The sequence below is a fragment of the Miniopterus natalensis genome, chromosome 6 (assembly GCF_054644295.1).
Source record: "Miniopterus natalensis isolate mMinNat1 chromosome 6, mMinNat1.hap1, whole genome shotgun sequence".
Taxonomy (NCBI): domain Eukaryota; kingdom Metazoa; phylum Chordata; class Mammalia; order Chiroptera; family Miniopteridae; genus Miniopterus; species Miniopterus natalensis.
Genome location: NC_142086.1, coordinates 59,551,888 through 59,569,218, shown reverse-complemented (window position 1 = coordinate 59,569,218; position 17,331 = coordinate 59,551,888). Strand labels below are relative to the sequence as shown.

Below are 17,331 nucleotides of genomic sequence, written 5' to 3'. Positions count from 1 at the left end.
GAAAACTATAAAACCAACAATCTAAGAAGTTCAACAAGCCACAAGCAGAAACCCCTAAATTATATTCGGTAGATTTTTTCTAGTTGTTTCAAAACCAAAAAGTAAACTAGCTTTATAAAAGTAAAATGTAAATTTAGTTAATGATATAAGATTAAAATGTCAAAATTTTAGTGAATTGAAGCAATTTATAAAGGACTTATATTTGATTATCTTCGAGAATTCTCTAGTCTAAAAGGTAAAATTCATATGGTAGCAGTATGAATATTTAAGTAAATTTTTAAACTTTTCTATATTTGCAAAAAGTTAGAGATAAAAGAAAATGAATGAAAAGTAGATATTAAAAATTCTTACTGAGATTAAGTGACTGTTCCAAATACTGTACTTCCCATATGCTAGATAAATTACTTTATGATTTCTTCATAAATGTTACCAGTTATCTCCCAAATGGACTATATATATAAAGCCATTGCCTAATAATAAAGAACTTAATTGGTGTGTGTGTGTGAACCTGAGAAGAAACATGCTTTATTCACACAGTACTATAAACAACTACATTTATAGAATATAGCTCTCTTGGAAAGTGTGTAGAATATTTCCCATTACCTCAGAGCAAATCTAAAGAGTTAGAAGTAATAAAAAACCCTGGGTACATTTACTGTGGACTTACCCGACCCACAGTATTTCTCCTCCCTGCATGCATGGGTCCTTATCCTTCAGAATTCCTTCTTACTTAGCTCCCCCACCTTAAACAAGTCTTTCCTGTATAAACGGATCATATTTTCTTTATCTTCATCCGTAATTGAGCAAAGATACTAGAATACATAGAACTTATTTTGTTGTTAATTAAGTCTTATTTTATTTATAATCAAAAATAGAATAGAATTGTGAAGAAGCCATTTAAAAAATTTTCAAAATCAGTATCTAGCACTTGAGCTTTTACCATGGACCAGTTGCTCTTCTAATTGATTTACTTAGGTTATCTCATTTAATCCTCACAACAACTTTATGAGAGTAGGTACTATTATTATTCACATTTCCAGGATGAGAAAACAGACAAAGTGAGGGTCACACATGTAGTAAAATAGTAAAAACAAGGTTCTACTCTAGGTAGTGTGAATTCTGAGTTCATACTCTTAACCATTGCTATAATCTTTTAAAAAAAAAAAACAACAACTATGGCCTGGCCAGGTGTGGCTCAGCGGTTAAGCATCAGTCTAGGATCCAGGAGATCGCAGTTCGATTCCCGGTCAGGGCACATGCCCGGGTTGCGGGCTTGATCCCCAGTCGGGGGTGTGCAGGAGGCAGACAGTCAGTGACTCTCTCTCATCATTGATGTTTCTCTCTCTCTCCCTCTCCCTTCCTCTCTCTGAAATCAGTAAAAAGATATTTTAAATAAATAACAACTAAATATTTTGCTTGGCTCTTTACAGATATGTCCACCAAATACAGACGTTATTTCACATGTAACATAGAGTAAATTGAATGGAATTTATGATTAAAATTTGGGGGGGGAAATTGATTATCACTTTCTATAGTAACTTTATTCTTTTCTTATTATGAATGTTAAGTTTTATCATTTGTGAAATAGTTCTAAAATTCAAATACTTTCTGTTAACATACCCTTCATTTCATTTAATAGTGACTGATTTAAATGAGTAAAACTATATCATGTATAAAAGTAATTAAATATCATTGTAACCATAATAGGAAATTTCCTTTTATCTTATTTAGTTTCCCTTTTCTTTTTGCCTTTTTGTAAGCAAATTTGTGAGGGTTGTTTTTTTAAGTATGTAGCACAAATACACAAAAGTATACAAATCAACATTGCACAGTTCATTGAGTTATCACAAAGTGAGTACCCATATGACTACTGCACTGGTCAAGAATAGAACAAGGAACAGTATTCTGAAAGCCCCTCCTCATGCCTCTCCCTGTCATCAGTCTCCTCCCTAAAGCTAACTACTATCCTTCTAACATGATTGGTTAGTTTTGGCTTTTTGAATTTTATATAAATGGACTCAAGGAGTAGATATTCTTTTGTGTCTTTTTTCACTTAATTTTAGGTTTGTAAGATTTCATCCATGTTGTAAGTACCTGGTGTTCATTTCCATTACTGTGCATTCCATTATATGAATATCCTGCAGTTTATCTGTTCTGCTATTAGATATTAAGATTGTTTGCAGTTTGGAGGTGTTGTAAATAATTCTGTTAACATTCTGGGCACAAATGCACACATTTCTTTCATTTTATACCTAGAAGTGGAGCGGAGTCATAGGTCAGTTTTAATAGATTATGCTTTCCAAATTGGTTATATAAATTATACCTCCACTAGCAGTATATGAGATTTCCTGTTACTATACATTCTAAGTACCCCTTGGTATCATCAGTCCTTATAGTTTTAGCCAATCTCTTGTATAGTAATAACTCCATGACATTTTATTTTGCATTTTTTGGATGACAGATGATATTGTCTACTTTGTCATGTTAAATGTCTGTTCCATTCAATCTCTGGCCTGTTTTTCTTTTTATTTATTTATTTTTTTTCTTGATAGTTTGTAGGAGTCATTCATATACTCTGAATAAGCCCTTTTTTTGGTAAATTCTTTTTTTCTTTAAAATTTTACATAGGTGGAATGAATGGCTGAATTACGATATATACATTCCTGATCTTCCTCGTGCTGCTCGGCTTTGCCTTTCCATTTGTTCTGTTAAAGGTCGAAAAGGTGCTAAAGAGGTAAAGTATTTTAGAAGAAATATATTCACCTTTAGAAACTCCAAATTACACTGCTTATTGAGTTTTTAATCAAGAAAAGGATATTTTTCTTTATCTAAAATAAGTAAAATATATATTTTAAATTTTTAAAATTTTATTGTTGAAAGTATTACAGGTGTCCCCCATTTTCTCCCCTTTAACCCCCTCACCCCATCTCCCACCCCTCCCCACTTCTTCCCCTGTCTTTTGTCTGCACCATGGGATGCACATATATGCTTCTAAGTTCTTTGGTCAATCTCTTCCTGCCCTCCTGCCCTCCTTCCCTCTGAGATCTGTCAGTCTGTTTCATGCTTCCATGTCTGTGGTCCTCTCTTGTTCATCAATTTATTTTGTTCCTTAGATTCCACATGTAAGTGAGATCATGTGATATTTGTCTTTCTCAGATTGGCATATTTCACTTAACATAAAAAATTTTAATAAATAAATGAAGAATACCTTGGGAGAGCTTCTGGAATTTATTTATAATGAGTTGAGTATGTCCTTTGGTCATATTGATACAATTTTTGAATATGCAAAGTGACTACACATAAGTATCTTTTTAGTGACTACATGGAAATAGCTGTCTTGCTTACTTTGGTTCAGGTTTCCTAATAATAATTAGAGAAAATACATGTAATTTCAAATGGGAAAAAGGAAAGCGAGTTACTTATACTTTGAAAAAATTAATATGACTAGTTATAGACATTGTTATGGAGATGGTTGTTGAATTCTCCTTTATGGGGAAGAAAAGTGTTTTGAAATAGGTCTAACAATTTAACCCACAGAGTAGTGAATATTTTTTGGTTTGTTTGTTTTAAGGAACACTGTCCATTGGCGTGGGGAAATATAAACTTGTTTGATTACACAGATACTCTAGTATCTGGAAAAATGGCTTTGAATCTTTGGCCAGTACCTCATGGATTAGAAGATTTGCTGAATCCTATTGGTGTTACTGGATCAAATCCAAATAAAGTAAGCTTTTTATTATTATAAATAAGAATTTTTCCTTTTTTTATGACAGTCAAACACAGTATATATGTAATAACTTATATCCCATCTCTTAGGAAACTCCATGCTTAGAGCTGGAGTTTGACTGGTTCAACAGTGTGGTCAAGTTTCCAGATATGTCAGTGATTGAAGAGCATGCCAACTGGTCTGTGTCCCGAGAAGCAGGATTTAGTTATTCCCATGCGGGACTGGTAAGGCAAATCACTCAAGTTTTCCTAAGTTTTTTCTTATGAGCTTTCAACCATAATCATTGGCTTTGGGTACATACTCTTTGTACAGAAAGGGTTTCATGTGTTTTAGCTTCACTGGCATAGCTACTCTAGGCTATATAGGAGAGTATTGCAATATAGTAAAATTCTCTACATGCTAATATTTTTACTGCAGCCCTACCTCCTCTTACTTTATTCAGAGCTCTAGCCTGTCTTCATTTAACAAGTATTTATTGAATGCTGACTCTATGCATATATTACTGTATGATATGTACCAGGTAATAAAACTGTGCCCTAAAGAGACCTACATTGAGTATGCAGTCTAGTGGTGAAAATAGACATTAAACAGGTAAAGGCAAAAATATAAGACTATAAATCATGGTAAGTGCCATGAAGGAAAAAACAATAGTGTGCAAAGAGTGACTAACAGAGAGGTGGGAGAGAAAGGCTAATATTGGGTTCAGCAAAGACCTCTCTGAAATAGTAACCTTGAAGTTGACCCAGAGTATAAGTCTTGTTAGGTGAGCTTGGAAGCAAAGGATATTGCTTCACCACTATAGCCCAGATTCCCTAGAAAAGAGTATATATAAAATATAATTTAAATATTGATCTAGTTGTCTGATCTTGGCCATAACTTTGGAACCACGATATAAGGACCATTAACTCTTCCTTATTTCTCAAGGGCAGAGGTGTCAGTGCCAAGGAGAAGATATTTTTGTTCTTTGTTATCTTTTTTTCCCAGTTTTCAAATTTATCACTTTTTGTGGGGCCTAATTTTAAATTATAGATAAACCAACCAATGAATATGGGGCCAAGAAGTCCTGAAATATGCCTACCGTATTTTATATATTCCTGGTCGCAATAACAGCAGCACCCAGTGCAGCCGGCAATCCTGCACTTAGGAACTTTCCGTAAGGAGTTTACCAATCCCTTTTGTAAATAATGATAATAACCTTTACTCTTCCTGCCTATGCACTTTCAAAGATATATAGAAGGTATTTTAAGTACAAATAAATTTAAAATCTTTACTGAATTTTGTCAAATACTAAATTAACTTTTTTGACATTAAAAAGAGATTCTCTTTCTTTAAAAATGTAGCCACTATTGTGTAAGTTTAATTTCTTGACTATAATTGCTAACATTTGTCAAGTGCTTAATGTGTACCCAATGCCAAGCCAATCACTTTTCACATATTGTCTCATTTAATCTTAAAAGCAGTGTCTGTGAAGGTAGGTACTATTATAATCCTTATTTCAACAGTAAGGAAACAGGCCTAAAGAACATAAATAACTTATCTAATGTCACTGTTTAGTAAGTATTGAGCATCTTACTCTTAACCATTCTGTTATAACTGAACAGGAATTTCTTAATTTTTAAATTGGGGTTGAAATGCTGATAAACATTCTCATGACATGTCCGTATCTCTATCCAGTTACTTACACCTATAGCTGTAAGGAAAAGAGTGATGTGGAAATTTAAAAATTCCTTGGATTCATTATTCTGATTGATATCTGTAAGTGTAAAAATAGAAATGTTTTACAAATATGAAGCAAAGAAGGTGACCATTCTGTCTAACAAAATTGAAGCATCAAAGTTTTCAAAATTACTACATTTTCACATACAGGTACAAGAAGAACCAGAAGTAATGATAAGCTAGAACTTCGTAGATATGTATTAAAATCTGGACTTGGTATTTACAAGATGAATATGTTCCAGGCTCACGGATGACAGAAGATGAACAAGCAGTTAGTTACATTCAAAGGATATTGCTTATTTTGGATTGTAACCTTGGTTTTACTATGTTTAAATTCTTATCAAGATGTCATATAATTGTTTTTCACCATCACTTTAATCTTCTCTAAGTTATCCTACATTAAAAATATAAACAAATAAAAATTAGTAAATAATATAAAATAATTAAGAGTCCATGGACCTAGATGGTAAATAGTAATGACTATTTTTCCTGGTGAATTGAGGGTTAAGCATTTATTATCTCTCCTACCTGAACTATTTCAGTAGCCTCCTGACTGGTCTCCCTCCTACTACAGAGCACCTATAATAGTTTTCATTAAACATAAATCAAATCATGACATTCATTGTTTAAATAACTTTCACTAAAAATGAAATCCAAACCTTTCAGCTTGACCTGCAAATTTCACATGCTGTGAACATGACCTCCTGTTACTCCTCCCTCATCTACTGGGCTTCAGGCTTACTGGCCTCCCTCCTGTTCCTCCTTCACACCAAACTCATTCTCTTCGTAAGGCACTTCCATCTTCCCCTCCACCTGCAATAGTCTTTTCCTGACAGAGTGGATGACTCTTCTCATATGGATCACACATTAAAGGTTACCTTCTCAGAGTCCATTTCTGAACACCCAGTCTAAAGTAGTCACTCAATCATTCTCTGTTACATCACCCAGAGTATTTAAATCAATTCTCCAATATTTTTATTTGTTCATTTAATTTTCCACTATAATAGAGACCCTATTATAGTACAGCTTCTTTTACAGTCTTCTAACCCCCCCCCCCCAACAGAGAGAATAAGACAGGGCACACAGTACGTGTTTTAGTAAATATTTGTTGAGTAAATATGTGCCACTACCATTTCTTGATGCTGTTAGATAAATTAACAAAGTTTAAATGTATAAAAACATTGTAGCATGGACATTTGTTTTCATTTTTAGCCATTAGGATTATGATTAACCCATTCTAAGGGATGTATAATTTTTTTTATAATACATTAATGTGAATTCATAATTATTTATTATGTGGTTGATATACCTAGATTTAAAGAAAATAAATACATGACTTGGAATCTTAGAATTATTCCAAAAGTTATGGTGTTTTCTTTTTAGTTTCTGAACACGCAATAGACATGATTTTGATGGAGCAATTTCTTTTCCTTTTCCCCTTATTTATTTTTACTTCTTAAATTTAAAGCCGTAGAGTGATTATAGGGATGTATTCAGGCGAAGATTATGAAAGAATTTACATTTTAATTTTATTATTTTACTGTTTCATATTATTCCAGAAACATTAGCAGATAACTAAGAGGGTTCCTCATCAGCGAGAGAAGTAACGTATGCCCTACTACCCTAGCATTCCACTTGTCTTCTCCCTGCCTAACTTGGCAGGGACTGTTCTGTGGTTGGTGGTAATGTCAACCAAATACATTATTGAATTTATTCCACAAAAAACGTCTTGAGTTGATTCTTCCCTATCCCTGAAATTAAAGTCTTGTCATTGAGAATAGTAAACTGTTTCACAGCAGTTAATAAATAATGTAAAGTTTATTCACAATTTTCTTTTTTTTTAGATCACTCATGAATCCTGGGTGAAAAAACATAGCAGAGAAAAATCACATAAGATATTACTTTATTTTACAGAGTAACAGACTAGCTAGAGACAATGAATTAAGGGAAAATGATAAAGAACAGCTCCGAGCCATTTGTACCCGAGATCCTCTCTCTGAAATCACTGAGCAAGAGAAAGATTTTCTGTGGAGCCACAGGTGAGTGTTAAGATGAAGAGTCCTGGTTTCTTATGGTACAGAAGAAAAGAAAGAATTGACTTTGGCTGATCTTGCCTTTTTTCTACCTATTAAAGAAAGCATCATTTACATGACTTTTTAATATAAACATTATCCTTTTTAAAGCTGTAGATATAGATCAATATTTCTAGAAAATCATGCTGCATTGGTTACTAATTTTGCACATTGAAGGCCTTTTTTTTAATTTTAATTCTAGGTTGATAAGACCTTTTTTAGGATTTGGTTTTCATTTCTGTTTTTTAATAAAATTCAGGATCCAAAAACATATCCTGTAGTTTTAGATCAATTTAGTTGGTCTAGATATTTCCATTTTTAGGAGTTCCCTCCATTTTCCTCTTTTTCTTATACTTCTTCAAAGTAATAGTGTAATGCTTTATTTTTACTTATGAAGAGATCATCCTACTACTTGGTAAGTGACACTGTTTTATTTAAATAAAACAATTGCAGTGCATTTCTGCAGAAAGTTCATTAAAACATAAGTTCTTTCTAGTGGCCACAGTAGAAGTAGAGACTCTTCTCATGGTTTAAGTTGCTTAACTGGGTGAATAAAAGAAGCTATAAAAAGCGTGTTATAAAATACATTCATAATTTTCCTAAGTGCCTGTCTTCCATTTGGACTTTTCTTTTGCCTTCCTTGCCATTATAACTGTATCTAAGTATACATATATGTACATACATGTGCAACAAAATGTTAAACGCTGATTTCTTTGGATTTCAAGGAAGGCTAGTGGTAGAACATTTTGAAAGTGTTTGGAACTTCTTAAAGATTGCATAGTTGAAAATTTAGACATCTAGGCCTTTGGAATAACATGCAAGAGTGTTTTTTATTTTGTTTTATCTTTTCTACACAGACACTATTGTGTAACTATCCCTGAAATCCTACCCAAATTGCTTCTGTCTGTTAAATGGAATTCTAGAGATGAAGTAGCTCAGGTAAATGCATGTTTGTGATCACTGAATAATTGTTGCGCAGGATAGGTATGTTGCTCAAATTCATTTCTCTCAGAAAGTCTGCATAACTGTGAGGTGAAATAGACTATTTTAAATGAATTAATAATGGTAATATAGTAGAGAATAATACTATTCACACTACTTTCACTGATAAAATTAGAACGGAACATTTTAAGCACTGAAATCATAAGGGGGCTTTTATCTAAGCTAATTTTAAAATAAGAAATTAAGACAATGTCTTAGAGGGTTCACTCATAGCTATCTTTGCTTTATCAGTATGGTTTATGGTTTCTCTCTTGCACAGATGTACTGCTTGGTAAAAGAGTGGCCTCCAATCAAACCTGAACAGGCTATGGAGCTTCTGGACTGCAACTACCCAGACCCTATGGTTCGAGGTTTTGCTGTTCGATGCTTGGAGAAATATTTAACAGATGACAAACTTTCTCAGTACCTAATTCAACTAGTACAGGTAAAATAATGTAAAATAGAAAAATCATATTTTATTCTAAATCCATGCAACTTCCAAAACCTACTATATTAACTGATTTTATGCTTTTTTTAAAATCAGTTTTGTTACAGTAGTAACTACTTTCTTTCTAAAAAATTGTCTTTAAATGCAACCATGCAAAAAACTGATTGATGTAGTTGTTTTTATGTTTGTTTGTTTTTAAACACATAGGTCCTAAAATATGAACAGTATTTGGATAACCTGCTTGTGAGATTTTTACTCAAAAAAGCATTGACTAATCAAAGGATTGGGCACTTTTTCTTTTGGCATTTAAAGTAAGTCAAATTATTTTCTCATTAAATTCTTTAGATACATATTACTTGCTTTCTTAATATATGTATAAATATGTATACTTATATACCATGGTTTTTGTTTTTCTGGAAGAGTTTTCCATACTGAAAGTACATTGCACCAATGATGAGTTTCACTCAACCTTTTCTCTTTAACATTAAATAAGCAGTAAAATTCAAAACTGAATTTTCTATAGGAATGAAAGCTGAAATATTTTTAAAGATTTTGATGCTACTTCAGACAAAGTTAAATTTGCTGGATTAATGTTGATTAATGGTGTATTTGGTTTCACTGTGTGTGTGGAGTAAAATATCCCAAAATAAAGAAAATAACCTTACCTTGGAATTCAGAATAATAATGGCAGACATCTCAAGTTTCTTACTAGAAAAGCTAATTAAGAATAGAAAAATTTTGTAGAATAAGATACATCTAATACTCAAAGTTGGGAGTCATAAACCATACACTATTTTTCTAAATTTAGAAACAGATTTGTAATTACCATGGTTTTTCAAATGTTAAAATAAATTTGAAGCTGGGTTTAAAATAACTTAAATTCAGATGTGCTTTGGTGTGTTTCTCTCTTTTTTTTTTTTTTTTTAATATATCTTTATTGATTTCAGAGAGAGGAAAGGAAAGGGAGGGAGGGAGAGAGAAACATCAATGGTGGGAGAGTCATTGATTGGCTGCCTCCTGCACGCCCCCGACTGGGGATCAAGTCCGAAACCCGGGCATGTGCCCTGACTGGGAATCGAACCCCGATCGCCTGGATCCTAGGTCGACAGTCAACTGCTGAGCCACGCCCGGCTGGGCTGGTGTGTTTCTCTTTAAGTTCCTTTTGGCTGGATTAGTTGAGCTCCTGAGATTTCTGGATTTATAATTTTTATCATATTTGGGAATATTTACCAATGTTGCCTAGTAAAGTTTCATTTCCCTCCCCCCCCAAAAAATATAAAATAAATTCAGAGACAATGTAAAAAAGGAACATGTTTGCCAGCAGAGTGAAATAGTGTTCACTAAACTCTTGACTCCCTGCCTGTTCACTTTATTTTTGTGCCTGCTTTCCCTTTGTTCATGTCTATCTATCTTGTACTGAAATTAGTTAATAAAAAGTAGTTGAAATAAACCTAAAGGCTAGTTCATTAAAGTAACGCTTGCAAGAACTACCTGAAATCCTTGATTGTTTTGCTTCTAAATGATAGATTTTAAATTATTTTATTGTTAGTGTGATTATAACATTTATTGGATTTAGACAAAGGTTTTTTATTTCCTTAAAATAGACATACTCATCTAAGACAATATATATACATGGTCTTTTTTTAATCTTGCACTGTTCCTCTAGATCTGAGATGCACAATAAAACAGTGAGCCAGAGGTTCGGGCTGCTTTTGGAGTCCTACTGCCGTGCGTGTGGCATGTACCTGAAGCACCTGAACAGGCAGGTGGAGGCCATGGAGAAGCTCATCAACCTGACGGACATCCTGAAGCAGGAGAAGAAGGATGAGACACAGAAGGTGCGAGGCTCTACGGGGGAAGCTCTGCCGGCCGGTGGGCGGGCAGGCCTCGAGGAGCGTGTGGATAATTAACACCCAATTATGTAGTACTGGGGGTTCATTTGTGTTGTTTTCGTAAGGACAACTGTAAACCTACTTTTGCCCAGCTCTGTATATGCAGATCATGTGTCTTGGGATTTGGATCCATATCCCCTGGCTCTGAGCTGCGTAATGTTGGACATATTATTTAGTCTTTGAGATTCATCTTCCTCATCTGTAAAATGGGAATAACACTTTCTTCATAGGGTTGTGGTAGGAATTAAATTATGTGAGGTATGCAAAGTCCCTGTCACAGTCCCTAGAACATCGGAAGTGCCCAAATGTGTTAGTTCTCTCCTTTCTCTTTCATATAATCATAACTTTTAAAAATAATTTTTCCTATTCTGTGTCATTTATTATCTTTTGGTAATGACCTTGAGAATGAGTGGAAGGAAATTAGTTTTTACATTTCTGAGTTTAAAATGGACTCTTAGTCGTTCAGTGAATATATCACACACTCCAGTCATCTGCAGTCCAGCTTCGTGGTACTGAGGAATATAAAATGTGCAGACTTTCCATGGCCTTTTCCTATTCTTTATCCTTTATTTGTTCCACCATATTTTACAGTAAAAGTGAAATTATACCTCATCTCTAGTGAAATGAAAAAAAATGCGAGTTTATTAGTGAGTCCCCAAAGGACGGAGAATGTAAATCAGCAGTACTGAATTACTCTTTCCAACATCTTCATTAATCTTGCTTGAAAAAATATCACTTTCCTTCAAAGAAAGTTACCATTTTAATCTAAATGCCACTGAGTTGATTTTATTAAAGCTGTGGTATGAAAGTTTAGATATAGGTTATTAGAAAATAATTGTACTGTTTCTGATGCTGGAATTGCGAGCAAGAGGGGACTAGACTGCTTTGAAAGAATAAAGTTTATTTCATTTTTATTGTAACTGAGGTAAGACAGAAGAAAATAGATATTAGTTAAATTTGTAAATATAGACATTTCTTCTAAGCTGGAATTTTTATATAGCAGATTGGCTATGATACAGTAGATTAATTAGGAACGTGAAATTCATTACTCAGATTGCTAGTGGCTAAATGGGGCTGTGACAGGTAACCAAAAATGCAGTCACGGGGTTTGTGAAATCTAAAAAACAACAGCAAACAAATAAGCAGTACAGAAACACTCTCAGATGCGGACAGACTCGTAGGTAAGAGGACACTTTGGATGTTTGCCACGTGGGAGGGCGTGGAGTGGTTGAAGACGGTGAGGGGATTCAAAAGTACAAAGTGGTAGTTACGCAGTGAGGAGTCACAGGCACGTAAAGTACAGACACAGGCGCAGGACTAAAAGCAGCTCCTTGGTGTGGTTTGTGTTTTATCCCAACAGTGATAACGTGCAGGCAGCAGTGCGCTAACCTGAGGGTTGATAGTGATGGGAAAAGAAATGCCTTCACGTGATCAAAAGTGGCCCTAGTCGTGACGACTAGATTTTCTAGCTGTTCACTTATGTATATAGTAAGGAAGCTGGGGGGGTGGCCGGGGGCAACCGAAAACTTTGGTACTAAAATTCCAGCATGAAAATAAATGTATTTTGAATTCCTAGATCCTATACTCTTTTTTCCCCACCCACATTTTAAATTTTCAATAGAGGTTTTCTAAAATAAAATGTGAATTACTGCACGATAGCTCAGCAGCCTGGGCTCTGATTTGAAAATGATTAAAAAAGGGACGTTTCTTTCTAACTGTGTACTAGAACATGAGTATAGTGTGAGACTCAGTGTGACAAATGTTTTTACAAGGCCTTTTCCCAGCAGTTCCTTTTAGCCTAACTTGACCTTTTCTACCCAGAGAAAGAGAGTGAATATGATGTTTTCCAAAAAGCTTAAAGTGAGGTTATTAAGCTCAGATAGCATGATGCCCCATCGTTTTCCCTCTACAGCAGCGAGTCAGCAAACTTCTTAAAAGGCCAGAGAGTAAATACTTTATTCTTTTTTTTAAAAAAAAGATTTTTTAAAATTGATTTTTAGAGAGAAAGGGCAAGGGAGGGAGAGAGGTAAACATCGATGTGAGAGCAATACTTTGATCTGCTGCCTCCTGCAGTCCCCCAACTGGGGATTGAGCCCACAACCTGGGCATGTGCCCTGACTGGTAACGGAACTGGCAACCTTTTGGTGCACAGGACAACACCAAACCAACTGAGCCACACCATCCAGGGCTAGGTAGTAAATATTTGAGATTTGCTGGCCATGCAGACTCTGTTGTAATTACTTAACTCTGCTACTCTAGTGTGAAAGCAGCCAATGTCTAAATGAATGGGCATGGCTATATTCAGTGCAGTTTGATTTACAAAAACTGGCCGCTGACCTGCTGTAGTTGACCGTCCCCTGTCAAAGGGCCAAAGCATTGCCTCTGTCATCATGCAGAAGTGCACAGTGCTGCCACTCTTGCCTCTCTGCCTGAGTTGGGCTGCTCTGTGTTACAGAAACCCTTCTAATTAGAATGCCGCCAATCCAAGATACAGATTCAAAGATAGAAGTTCCAGTGTAGAAAAGAAATGAGCCATTAGTTTTACCTTTTGTGATATCAGTCTCTAACCAGGATTATGTTAATTTATCAGGTACAGATGAAGTTTTTAGTTGAGCAAATGCGGCGACCAGATTTCATGGATGCTCTACAGGGTTTTCTGTCTCCTCTAAATCCTGCTCATCAGTTAGGAAATCTCAGGTAAGGTACTTATTGGAAGTTTTATTGATATATTAAACAAGTACCCTCTTTGGAGAAAATCTTGAGAAAAGTCAAAATGTCCATTACAATTAGAATGTTCAGTTGTATATAGTACATGCTTCCCTCTCCCATTCTTCTACCCTGCAATGTTGTAAAATTTTCTTAAGTTCAGAATGAGTTTTACTACTTTAATAATAGAGTTTAAAACACTCTAGGGCAAGAATTTCTGGTACCATAGGATAAGAAATGGAATGTAATATCTGTATAACTAATGATGTATCCCTGTTTGTTGAAAGTTCCTATGCTATTATATAATAAACATTTAAGCTTAATATTTTTTATTTATTGATTTTAGAGAGAGAGGAAGGAGGGAGGGAAGGGAGAGAGAGGGAGGAGAGAGAGAAACAAACATCAATTTGTTGTTCCACTTATTTATGCATTCACTAGCTGCCCCTTGTATGTGCCCTGACCGGGGAGTGAACCCCCAACCTTGGCGTATCAGGACCCAGCCAGGGCAATATTTATTTTCTCTTTATAATTCCTTAGAAATGAATTCATAAGTAAAATGGAGTAAAAAGTTTTACATTTTTATAACACTTCAGAAAGCTATACTATGTGTGTATTTTTAAATTAATTTGAGGGTAAAAGAATAATAAAACCAAAGTGCCTAGTAAAGTTTTTAACTATGTTATAGGCTTGAAGAGTGTCGAATTATGTCCTCTGCAAAAAGGCCACTGTGGTTGAATTGGGAGAACCCAGACATCATGTCAGAGTTACTCTTTCAGAACAATGAGATCATCTTTAAAAATGGGGATGGTAAGAAAGGGTATTAATGAACTTATGATGCATGAATTCAGCTATCTTTTTATATACAGGATATTTATGAACCATGAAGACTATTGAAAGCTATTTAAGGAACATGCATGTGGTAAAACGTGTAATATTAAGCAGATGTCTTAACCTTTAGAATATGTATGTACAGTTATTGAAAAGAAGTACTGGTTTAGAATCAGAAGGCCTGAATCAGTTTCGGACCATCATTTGTTTAGCATTTACTGCATAAATATATGATGCGCTGGACAGCGGTGTTGTAAGAATAAATAAAACAAAACCCCTGCCCTTTTAAAGCTGACGGTCTAGCAGGGAGAAGAAAGATGTAAGACAAATAATTATAAAAATAAAATTACAACCGTGGTGCAAAGGAAAAGTGTAGTCTGCTCAGAAATCATAGAAAAGAAGATCCTAATTTACTTGGAGAATAGGCTGTGTGGGGAGCAGTGGGAGGATTGTTGATGGATTTCTGTTGGGAAATGACATTTCAGCATTGAATTCTGTTAACCTAATATTTTAATATAAATATGGTCAAATTTAAGGATTCAGAAAAATAAGTACTTTAAATATTTTAATTTAAAATTTTTGTAAAATACCTTATCCTACATCGTTGTATAGATGAGTTTATGCACATACTTTAGAAATGGGTTAAAGGATCAATGTTGCTCCCTTATAGATAATTTTAAAGAGTAAATATAGCTCTCTTTATTTATCGTTTGGAAACAATGTGATGACATGATACCCAGATTTGTATTTATGGCATTAAGTGGTGCTACATATTATTTGAATTTCAGATTTACGACAAGATATGCTAACACTTCAAATTATTCGCATTATGGAAAATATCTGGCAAAATCAAGGCCTTGATCTTCGGTAGGTATCCAGTTAGGCATCATGTCTGTTGAACGTTATCCTGAAGAAGTAAAGTATTAGTAAATATTAATTATAAATCATGGAGAGGCATACATCTATAAAGACAAGTGCAGAGTAGTAATTACACTCATTGATTGCGCTGTGGTACTTCCCTTGGCCCTGCTGGCCTAGAATAGCTAGTGAGACGCAGCTGGGTAAGAGGCCGCGTCTCTCCTAGCTGGTGAAGGCTGCAGCTGCCTCCGAGAGTCCATTTAGAACAGGGCACAGGAGGCGCAGAAGGCCCCTGTTTTCTCTCAGAAGTTAAGAGTTTAGAAGAAAGTTTATTTCATAATATAAAATTTCCAATTTTAAAACTTTCTGAACCCTCTAATCTTGAATCAGTTTTGCTGGCAAATTTATGAAAGCAACTAAAAAAGTTTTTACCATTCTGTTGATTTCTGGCCAGCCTTCCACACTACCAATATTTATCTCCAAGTTTTCTGTCATGGGTCGTCTTCTAGTGATTTTTGCTTCTAGTGGTTTTTCTTTCTCTTATTTGGCAAATCTAGAGTTATTCAGGCAAAGGCCACCCTCTCCAGAAGTAGTTTGTTTGTAAGTGGGCATAGGAGATAGGAGTCAGCTCTAGCTACAGCAGCAGAGTAGATTAGGGTTTATTTGTGTGCTTCTTACAGATGAAGAATAGCTAGTATATGAGAGTGTGTCGGTGACAAATAGTAGAACCCTTTTATTACAAAGAAGAAAAATGGACATCTCAAGTAACCTGCCACATCACTAAATTTAGTTATCAGTTTTAATTCTTAACTTCTAATTCTTTGCTTAATCCCTGCTGCTCTCCAGTAATAAAAGAAAACTAAAATTTGGTTAAGGTAGTAACACGACAAATCTGCAAATACTAGAATATTCCTGTATCAGTCTATTAAAATATTTGCTATTTTAAAATTCCATCGTTTAATTGCAAATTTCTTGGTGCTTTTTCAGAATGTTACCTTATGGTTGTCTGTCCATTGGGGACTGTGTGGGACTCATTGAGGTGGTGAGAAATTCTCACACGATTATGCAGATTCAGTGCAAAGGTGGCCTGAAAGGTGCACTGCAGTTCAACAGCCACACTCTGCATCAGTGGCTCAAAGACAAGAACAAGGGAGAAATGTGAGTTCATTATTCCTTCCTTCCTGTTTAGTCCGAGTTCCTGTTAGACGGGTCTTTTAATGGTTGAGTATATTTCTGAGTTAGACGGGAGAAAACAACTTACTTTGGAAAAATGTATGTTCAGCCTTTGACATATTTGAGAATATTTGTGTTTAAATAATCAGACTTGCTTATAATTTAGTGAAATCCTCTACAATCATCCTAGGTATCTAAAAGGTGTTTTTCTTGTTTGTTCTTTTTTAGAAAAATTAACTTTGCACATTAAAATTTTTACTTCTAATTTATTGTTATAGTAATTAGAAAAAAATCATTTTAATGACATAATAAGTATTTTTTTCACTATAATAAGAATTGTGCTTTGGTCAGAGAATATCTAGAAATATCCCTAGAAACCTTTGAAAGTGTCAGAATCTCAAAACTTCTCACATCTTTGGATATAGTTACCTCTTCACCCTAATGTCAGTGACTGTTTTCATTGCTTTAATACAGGCTTTGACCATGTTTCCCCATTTGGACTGGATCACTCTGTATTTCCACAGTACTCATAAAGAGTTTCTTTCTTGTTTAGATATGATGCAGCCATTGATCTGTTCACTCGTTCATGTGCTGGATATTGTGTCGCTACTTTCATTTTGGGAATTGGAGACCGTCACAATAGCAACATCATGGTTAAAGATGATGGACAAGTAATAGCTTTCTCTTTTCAAATGCTTCAGTGTTCTTAAATTTATTAATTCAGGATATTGTACTTCTGCATTTATCAAACTATAACATCATTTCTTATTTTTGAAAGCTGTTCCACATAGATTTTGGACACTTTTTGGATCACAAGAAGAAAAAATTTGGTTATAAACGAGAACGTGTACCATTTGTTTTGACACAAGATTTCTTAATAGTGATTAGTAAAGGAGCCCAAGAATGCACCAAGACAAGAGAATTTGAGAG

The 17,331-nt window shown here is 34.6% G+C and overlaps 1 protein-coding gene across 1 annotated transcript in view; it reads left to right on the top strand.

Moving 5' to 3' along the window:
* Positions 1-17,331, top strand: part of PIK3CA (phosphatidylinositol-4,5-bisphosphate 3-kinase catalytic subunit alpha) — a 63,751-nt gene that overhangs the window by 39,583 nt on the left and 6,837 nt on the right. The window contains exons 7-20 of the mRNA XM_087818300.1: positions 2,629-2,734; positions 3,572-3,724; positions 3,817-3,951; positions 7,358-7,482; positions 8,373-8,454; positions 8,777-8,941; positions 9,152-9,255; positions 10,611-10,782; positions 13,427-13,533; positions 14,228-14,349; positions 15,159-15,237; positions 16,216-16,386; positions 16,955-17,072; positions 17,180-17,331. Of these exons, the coding sequence (XP_087674426.1) occupies positions 2,629-2,734; positions 3,572-3,724; positions 3,817-3,951; positions 7,358-7,482; positions 8,373-8,454; positions 8,777-8,941; positions 9,152-9,255; positions 10,611-10,782; positions 13,427-13,533; positions 14,228-14,349; positions 15,159-15,237; positions 16,216-16,386; positions 16,955-17,072; positions 17,180-17,331 (1,791 nt within the window). The remainder of the gene's footprint in view (positions 1-2,628; positions 2,735-3,571; positions 3,725-3,816; positions 3,952-7,357; positions 7,483-8,372; positions 8,455-8,776; positions 8,942-9,151; positions 9,256-10,610; positions 10,783-13,426; positions 13,534-14,227; positions 14,350-15,158; positions 15,238-16,215; positions 16,387-16,954; positions 17,073-17,179) is intronic.